The sequence below is a fragment of the Magnolia sinica genome, chromosome 10 (assembly GCF_029962835.1).
Source record: "Magnolia sinica isolate HGM2019 chromosome 10, MsV1, whole genome shotgun sequence".
Taxonomy (NCBI): Eukaryota; Viridiplantae; Streptophyta; class Magnoliopsida; order Magnoliales; family Magnoliaceae; genus Magnolia; species Magnolia sinica.
The window spans coordinates 30,320,936-30,330,384 of record NC_080582.1 but is presented as its reverse complement, the minus strand read 5'-3'; the positions used below and the strand labels follow the sequence as shown (position 1 = coordinate 30,330,384).

Below are 9,449 nucleotides of genomic sequence, written 5' to 3'. Positions count from 1 at the left end.
GGGGGTCCTTACAAAATTCTGGCGAAAGTTCTGGCTACCCGTTTGAAGAAGGTTATAGGATCAATTGTCTCCTCTAATCAATGTGCTTTTATTCTAGGTAGACAGATTGTCGACTGTGCGCTTATTGCAAACGAATGTCTGGATTCCAACCATTGATCCGATTTGAAAAGCATTTTTTGTAGTCTGGATATTGAAAAGGCCTATGATCATGTCGACTAGGGTTTCTTGCTCTATATGATGAAGCGGATGGGTTTTGGTGACAGATGGAGTAGGTGGATAGGTGAATGTATTGGCTCGTCATACTTCTCTATCCTTCTCAATGGATCCCAGAAAGGATTCTTCAAAAGTTTGAGAGGTCTGAGGCAAGGAGACCCTTTGTCTCCGTTTCTTTTTCTCATTGTGAGAGAGGCCCTATCCAAGATGTTACACAAAGGTCAAGAAGCAGGGATCTTAAGCGGTATAAGCGTGAAAGGTATGCCCAGCCCGATCTCGCACGTGCAATTTGCGGATGATATTTTGATTTTTTCTTACTCTAATCTAGTTAAGGTGGACAACCTTCGCACAACGATTCGCTGTTTCGAGGTAGTTTCTAGTTTGAGAGTAAACATGGCAAAATCTAAAATGTTTGGGGTTAACATGGAGAAAGAGGAGGTTTGTGATTATGCGGCTCTTTTCGGTTGCTCTTCGGTTTCCTTCCCGACAACTTACGTTGGCCTTCCGCTATGCATAGGTTTGCCTCCAAAGTCTTTATAGGATAAGGTCATTCATAGGTTTAAGAAATTCCTCGCTAGATGGAAATGTCAATATTCATCCCTAGGTGGTCGTTTAACACTTATTAAGTCCACCCTCTCAAATCTGCCTTTGTATTTTATGTCCTTATATAGGTGTCCGTCTTCAGTTTTGGCTTCTATAGACAAACTTAGACGTGACTTTTTATGGAATGGAAAGGAGGATAAGAAGAGATTTCATCTTGTGGATTGGAATCAGGTGTGCAAGCAATTTAAAGGGCGTGGAGCAGGCATAAAAGACTTAAAGATGAATCGGGCCCTCCTAGGGAAGTGGACTTGGAGATTAGGGACAGAAAATGGAAGTCTTTAGAACAAGATTATCAAAAGCAAGTATGGTAGTTCGATGGGTGGCTGGTGGAAAAAAGACTTGTCCGCGTATGGGGCCTCGGCCCTATGGAAGGGAATCCTCCATATGAAAAAAGAGATCATCTGAGGTGTTGGCTTCGAGTTAGGCAAGGGAGATGGAATTTACTTTTGGAAAGACAAGTAGGTGGGAAATATGTCTCTTAAAGAAAGCTTCTCGAACATGTTTCGTCTGGCTCCAAATCAAGACATATTTGTGGCTGACTGTTTTTCTGTTGTGGCTGGTAAGACAGAGTGGAATCTGCTTTGTAGAAGGAATCTCGAAGATTGGGAGATCCCTGAATTTGTGAAACTGCTTAACTACATTTACAAATCTAGCCCAAATCTGGTGAGCGCAGACAGGATCATATGGAGATTGGAAAAGTCTTCCAATTTTACAGTTAAATCACTTTACAAGCAGATTCAATCCAACCACATTCCTATGGACGAGCATATGTCAAAACATGTCTAGTATTATTCAGCCCCTTCCAAGATAGTGGTTTTTGGATGGCTGGTTGGAAAAAGGAAGATTCTGACGGTTGACAATTGAGGAAAAGAGGGATGGTTTTAGCTAATATCTGCCTTTGTTGTATGGGGGAAGCGGATTCGATCAACCACCTGCTCGTTCATTGTTCTTTTATCGCAAGTATTTGGGGTGATTTTGTTTCTCAATTCAGAATCAACTGGTGTCTCTCGGGCTCGGCGGATCTTCTCCTTAAAGCTTGGCATGGGATCAGAATAGGAAAGAAAAAGACTCGGATTTGGAGAATGGCAATCCTTGCAATTTGGTGGTCCATTTGGGAAGAAAGAAATGGTAGATGTTTTAGGAATGTCTCAAATCCTGCAGAGTTTGTAGCTTCCAAAGCTAAGCGTTTGGTGATAGAATGGGCCGCTTATGTAGATGCCTTAAAGGATTTTGATTTTCTTTTTCTTGGAGTTTAGTAGTTTCTGCTCTCTCAGCGGATCTTCACTCCTGTTTCTGTAGTTTTTTCTCTTTCTTAATGTATTAATCGTTATCTTTCAAAAAATAAACCATCCATTTAGCATAGTGCCTTACATAAAAAATTTATGAATCATCATCATCGTGTTGTATTTTAGGACCTTCCTCTAACCCATCTCAATGACCCGATCTTGATTTGGTTGATTTTATGCCAACATTAATATTGTCATTTACTAGCATAATATTGTCATTTGCTAGCATAGAATTAAGAGACTGGAAGTATCAGATATTGAAATCTTAGCTGTTATGTGTTGTTTAAAAACAATCCAATACTCATTAAATTCAAATGATTAGAGTACATAAACTTTCCATTTCCAAAAAATAATAATAATAATCGCATAACCAATATCATATAAAGATGTATTGAAGTTAGATTGTGCCTAATAGGAACTATATCAAAAGTGTCACTTTTCAAAAAAAAAAAACTATATCAAAAGTGTCAACAAGTGCAGAAGTGCCAACCAGGCCACAAGCAAAGAGGGTAGATGCCTTACTATGTGTGGGCAGTTGCCAATGTCACATGAGTTCACCTTCCATTGAGGCATGTCTTTTGTGTGCGATCGTAGCTTTCCATGGGGTATGTCATACTGTTTAGATCTTTTGCCCTAAAACTCATGCCCTTTTAGTCCTGTAGTTAAGCCATCAATTTATTTCATCAACTAGCCATTTGAGGAGTGAAAAGGCTTGACTTTGAGACTAGAACCTAGAAGATCTAAACAATAACCCACCTGATCAAAAGCTCCAACATTACATGTGTGGTGCATCCAAACCTACTATTTGATGTGGATTGGGATTGCACCCAAAATGGATGCTGGAATATGCTTTGCATAGAGAATTATGTGTAGCAAGTATCACACATGAGTTACTCTTATTTTTAGCAAATGTTAAATAGTAATTAACAGCAGTGCTGAATATATTCAGCAGTTTTGGAGTGTATCTTGTTGCACTCTGTAGGCAAAATGTTTTTTCAGACACTAGCATTCAAACAATATTTTAAATAAATAATAATAAAACAGACAATTTCATCCTAACAAAGTTCCCAAAAAAAAAAATATATAGTTTTCAGTAACTATTTCTCATGGTATTTTCTTTACATGTTTGTTTTCAGAAAATCATTTGAATAACATCATCCAAAAAAGCCCTTGTGTCACATGGTTGTTACCCAGAAAGGCCGATTCATATAATGAGGGTCAGGTATTGAACAAGTCGCTGGAATTCTGCTCCCTAAGTTGAATTCGATGAAATACTTCCTCCCAGTCGGAATATAGTAGATGTGATTCCCTTTCCCTCCAGTTTTGGCTGCAGAAACAGAAATAGAACCTTGATGGGTCAAAAACAACATCCGATCGCCCAAGCTTTCGACCTTCACCCATGCCATAACATCCCAATCTAACTTGAAAACTTCAAACAAATACAAACATTCGAGGAATTTGACAGACTCATCCACATGTGTGGTCACTATAACTAGCAATATCTCTCCACAAGATTCCACCAAAACTTCCTGAAAGCAATCCTCCAATGGTGGCAGTTGTCCATCATCTAATTCCACTAACCTCTCTTTAGGGTATGGAAGAAGGTCGATGACCACAAGCTCACTCCAATGATTCAAGCTATATAACTTACCCTTGAGGTAGATGAACGGGAGGTAGTAATGGTTGTTCATGAGACTCTGGCTCCTCCACGAACTGTCTCTTCCCAGATGCAGGATCCGGAGTGACTTTGAGTGATGGAGCAGAACTAGACAGTCGGGATTAGTTGGAGGCGATGTCAAGATACCTCCATCGCAAAAAAAATCTTTGCAATGTGGGAGACGAATTCGTTCTTTAGAGAAAGGATTTATAAGAAAATGCTTGTCAGAATTATCATCCTCCGCTAAAAGCCAGGCTCCACAAGACGCCAGATAACGTTTGTCACTCATTCTAGGAAGTTTTATATCATACACTCGATTCTCGGATAGACTAAAGAATCTGTGTGTTTTCCTAGAATAGTATGTCTGGAGCATGATCCAAGGGAGTTGAGGAGGTGGAGGATGGAGACATTGCTTCTCGGCTTCATGCCATGAGCGGCAAACAGAGCTGAACATTCGGCGGTCGGGTAGAGGTAGATGTCTCAATATCAGTTCAAGAAGAGGTTGGTGAAGATCTGACCATCGATATATCATTACATCACCATATTCTTCTTCAATTGTCTTCTCCTTTCTCATCTTTTCTTTTATTTTAGTAAGTACTTGGCGAGAATTCTTCTTGTACATGCATGGTTTCATGTTAAGCAACCTTTTGCATGTTTGCTTCTTCTTCGCCCTTGATTTCATGTTTGGAAATCTCCTTATTGTCAAAAATTCTGTATTGAAAATTGGTTATATGAAAGAAAGGAAACGAATATGTAGTTACATAAAAGACAAAAATCTCATATATAGAAGGAAAGAAGAGTTAATATTGAAATTGGACACTCTTGAGACTTCTATTTATTTCTTTTGTCCCCCCAGGAAGACTGCTATAATATCGCAGGTTTCGAGTAGCAGTGGTCCATTTAAGGTGGCAAAAATGAATGTCTATCCATTTTACTAGGTTTCCTAGGTAATGACTAAAACAAAGAAACACATGATTCGGGAGGTTGCCTTTCTGGTTGAAATCATCCATCTCAAACGATCATTAGGCAAGGTTGCTCAAGGAAGTACTCAACATCTTCATTCGATAGAATAAGTCCAAGGCCTGACTTCATTCTTGCCAAGTAAATTAAACCTCCAAAGGCCCCGAGTTTTGTGGGGCCCACTGTGTCCCTTGTTGGACATCCACTAGATCCATAAAGTGTGAGTCCTCAATTTATACTGTAATTCCAAAAATTAGGTCGATACAAAGCTATGGTGGGCCACGCCAAAGGGAAATATGTAAAATCACGCTTAAAACCTATAAGTTCAGGTGGCGTGGCATCAACTAGATAAGGTTGATTTTTCATCCTAGTGAGGTTCAACTGATAAATAGATTGGGTGGAATATACACACTATTGTATGCCCCACAAACAGGCAACTCATGGTTAGCATCATTCGCAACTACTTGTGGTGTGACCCACCCCACCCCACAAGTATGGCCCACCCCAATTGTGAATCAGACTGTTCTTTGGCAGCACCTAACATCTAGAGTGGGGTGTCGCGCACACACACGCGCACGCACACAGACACATACAATAGACAGGATTCTGGATCTGTTAGGGCCCATTTGGAACATGGTTTTAAGACCCCTTTCTGCTAAAATGAAATTTTCAGTTGATTTGGCTTTTTAGCACATTTTTTCGTTGAGTGGAGCTTCCCATCTGGATCTGTTAGGGAATGCAAATGCACAAAAATAGAGTCTGGGATCTAGGGAATCACTGACCTCGATGGATCCCATGACTATGGAGCCCAACCTTATGTATGTGATCTGTTCTACCAGCTCATCTTTGGCCATGAGCCCCAGGATGAAGCTGATCTAGATCTCAGGTAGATCACACCACAGGAAACAATGGTGATTGAATGCCCACTATTACAGTAGACCTAGGAAGTTTTTAATGTGGGCGTTCAATCACCACTTTTTCCTGTGGTAAGGTCCACTTTAGATTTGGATCTCCTTTATTTCTGGGGTCATATCTTAAAATGAGGGACGTGGCTTGAGTACTACCCTGCACATACCTAGCTAGGAATAGACAGGTCTCTGGGGGGCCACCATGATGTATGGGTTTTGTCCACACCGTGGATTCATTTTGCTTAGAGGTGGGCATTGAGCCGAGCCGAGTCGAGTCGAGGTGGGCCAAGCTTGGCTCGGCTTGTCCATGCTGTACTCGAGTTCGAGTTCGAGCTTGAGCTCAGCCTCGAGCTCAACATTGAAACTTGGCTTGTTTGCCAAAGCTATCACTTCGAGTTCAAGTCGAGCTAGTGGTTCGAGTCGAGTCGAGTTTACCTCAAGTCGAGCTCGAGCTTGTTGGGTGAGATAGTAATTGATTTTGTTCTTGATCCTCCTCCATTGATGAAAAATTCAAAAATTATAGGAGAATCAAAGCAAAACCCGATGAAAAAATCAAACAAAACTTCGAATCGGATGAGGAAACCTGTAAGAACCGATATGTTCTTTATCTTCTTCCACCAGCAGAAATCCAAGTACTAAAAAAGAAACAGAGAGAACACAGATCAGAAATCCAAGTAAAGAGCTCTCGCCAATCAGATCATTGGTTTTCTTTGAAGCTCTAACAAATTTGAGAAGAACCTATCTCGGATTTCTTGGGTTTCTCGCCCAAGAAGTAGATCTCAAGAGATTGAAATCATACTATTGTGGAGCTGAAGTGAAAACTGGTGGTGGTGATCCGGGCAAGCAGGCGTGCGGCTGGCAGCGGGTAGAGAAAGAGAAGAAAGGGAAAGGGGGTGGGTGCGGTCGGGTAGAAACTCTAGGGTTTGTTTTCTTCTTCTTCTTCTTTTTTTTTTAAAAAAAAAAGTTAAAAGTTAAAACTTATAAATATATATATATATATAATATTTAATATATTTATTAATCGAGCCGAGTCAAGCTCGAGTTCGAGCTTCGAGTCGAGTCAAGTTCAAGTCGAGCTCGAGTTCGAGCTTTGAGTCGAGTCGAGTTGAAATGCCCCCTGTTCGAACTCGGCTCGAACTCAACTCGAGCTTCAAATAATTAGCTTGACTTGGCTTGAATTGGTCATTCAGGCCGAGTTCGAACAGGGGGCATTTCAACTCGACTCCGCGTGCAGTCAGGTAGAAACTCTAAGGTTTGTTTTCTTCTTCTTCTTCTTTTTTTTTAAAAAAAAAAAGTTAAAAAGTTAAAACTTATAAATATATATATAATATTTAATATATTTATTAATCGAGCCGAGTCGAGCTCGAGTTCGAGCTTCGAGTCGAGTCAAGTTCAAGTCGAGCTCGAGTTCGAGCATCGAGTCGAGTCAAGTTGAAATGCCCCCTGTTCGAACTCGGCTCGAACTCAACTCGAGCTTCAAATAATTAGCTTGACTTGGCTTGAATTGGTCATTCAAGCCGAGTCAATCCGAGCTAACTCGAGCCGAGTGAAGCGAGTTTTTCGAGCTAGCTCGACTCGTGAACAGCCCTAATTTTGTTAGTCTAAGCCCAAAAATGAGGCAGATCCAAGGCTAAAGTTGACCACGTAGTGCGGATTAAACACCCTTTGAAAGCTTTTTGGGGGCATAGAAGTTTTGGATCAAGCTTCCCTTCATGTTTATGTAACCTTATAAAACTTTATGAATAGGTTGGATGGCAATTAACCATCCAACCTTTTGCAGCTGACTTTCTGTGGTGTGGTCTGCTTGAAGCTTGGATCTGCCTCATTTTTAAGCTATTACGTAAAATGATATGGCAAAATGAATGGACGGTGTGGATAAACCACATATACATCATTGTGGCCGTCAGAGAATGTCTAGGTGGTAGTACCCAATCCATATCCTAAAATGAGCTGGCAAATGATGGACAGGATATATTACGGTGGGCTCCACACTCACAGATATACCGGAATCATTTTCGGAAGTGGATTGCGTACTGAGTAAACTCTTTGGGGCCACCGTGATTTATGTATCTTATACACTCTCTCCGTCCATTTTACGAGATAATTTTAGGGCTTGGACCCAAAAATGATGCATATCCAAAGGTCAAGTGGACCACACCACAGGAAACAGTGTGAATTGAATATCTACCGTTGAAAGTTTTTTGGGGTCATAGAAGTTTTTGATCAAGCTGATATTTGTTTTTTTCCCCTCCATCCATGTCTGTATGATATCATGAACAGGTTGGATGAAAAGAAGGTTTCAAAGGTGGAAATCATTATTCCCACTGTTTCCTGTGATACGATTCACTTGATCCTTGGATATGCTTCAATTTTGGGCTCAACCCCTAAAATGAGCTTTGAAAAACGGATGGACGGGTGAATAAACCACGGTGGGCCCAGCTCAACAGAGTTTACTCACTATGATCTGAGTAACTCAGTACGCAATCCGATTTCATTGTGTTGGAGGTCCTAAGCCCAAAAAGCCACAAAGTCAAATCCAAATAGATTTACCTATCCCTAAAGAAATCCACTTCTATATTTGCTCTGTCCTACCAATTCAGCATTCCCAAGTACGCACCCTTCAATCAGTGGAACAAGCCACTACGATGATATACTCGAATCGAGCATCTGCTCGGTCATCGTCCTCCATAGCCCAACATGCTTCCGCAGGTTGCGTCCGCTGATGATAAGCCATGGGCATTCGTGAGAAGCGACAACCACGATGGAGGAAGTAATCAAAGGATGAGAGCTTGCAAAGCACTTGGGCTTCAATCAAGATGAAGGTGTTGATCGGGTTTCTTGGTAATCCAACGTCATGATCCAATGTGATGGAGATTCACATTAGGTTTGCTTTGATACCAATCAAAGTTGAAGAATAGAAAAATACGCCATGTTAAAATTCCTATAAGATCAATGTTACCTCCAATTACAATGCTCTTCTTTGCATTGGGATGAAGGTAGGCCCGCCAAAGACATTTATTCTCAACCATAGATGGGATCCGGTGAACTGGTTTTCTTAGGTGTAGGGCCCGCCAAAGCCTCCCATCTGATTTCGCGGATTGCGTGTGGGGAAGTTCATGCGCTCAGAAAGGAAGCGGATTGACTGCTGTACCGTACACCACCGACCTGGCTGTGTGTTGACGTCACCAAGTTCTGTGGGTCCCATCGTGAAGTATGTGTTATATCCAAACCGTATGCCTACTTGGCGAGTTTTTCTTAAGGCTTAAGCCGGAAAATAAGATATATCTAAATATAAAGTGGACCACACTGCAAAAATCAGTGGGGAATTGAACGTCAACCATTGAAATCCTTTTGGGAATTATTCAAATTTTTTATGAATATGTTATTTGTTTCCCTATTCATCCAAATATTTTCCACTTTATAAACAGATTAGATGGAAAATAAACGTTATAATAGGCCTACGAATGTTTTAAAGGTGAGAATCATTGTCCCACTGCTACTTGTGGTAAACTTTGAATACGATTCATTTTCATGTAAATTTGATCTCCTTTGAACCGGTCGTACATCTCGGAGCTCGAGAAGCGTTAGCGCTCGTATTCGCACTTCACGTACCTACACCAGGTGTGTGGTACACCACCCAATCCGCTTCCACTCAGAAGAAGCTAGATGGGGCCCACAGTAATGTTTGTGAGAAATCCAACCCGTACATTCCCTTTTTCAACTATTATTAGGGGACGAGTTAAAAAATGAAGAGTCAGATCCAAAATTCAAGTGGGCCACACGACAGGGAGAAGTGGGTAGGTAAAACGCCTGCCGTTGGAA

The 9,449-nt window shown here is 41.0% G+C and overlaps 1 protein-coding gene across 4 annotated transcripts; it reads right to left on the bottom strand.

Annotated features, from left to right (window-relative positions):
* Positions 1-3,108: 3,108 nt before the first annotated feature.
* On the bottom strand, positions 3,109-8,690 carry LOC131258260 (putative F-box protein At2g33200). Of its 4 annotated transcripts, XM_058259462.1 has the most exons (3): positions 8,587-8,690; positions 3,754-4,470; positions 3,109-3,429 (listed from the first exon to the last, which is right to left on the bottom strand). In XM_058259462.1, exons 1-3 carry the CDS (start codon positions 8,654-8,656, stop codon positions 3,278-3,280), a joined length of 939 nt encoding a protein of 312 aa, XP_058115445.1. In that variant the 5' UTR covers positions 8,657-8,690; the 3' UTR covers positions 3,109-3,277. The 4 variants fall into 4 exon arrangements, with proteins under 4 accessions (XP_058115445.1, XP_058115441.1, XP_058115442.1 ...); XM_058259458.1 differs by having other exon boundaries at positions 3,109-4,470; XM_058259459.1 differs by lacking the exon at positions 8,587-8,690 and adding an exon at positions 8,178-8,579 and having other exon boundaries at positions 3,109-4,470.
* Between the last annotated feature and the right edge of the window lie 759 nt (positions 8,691-9,449).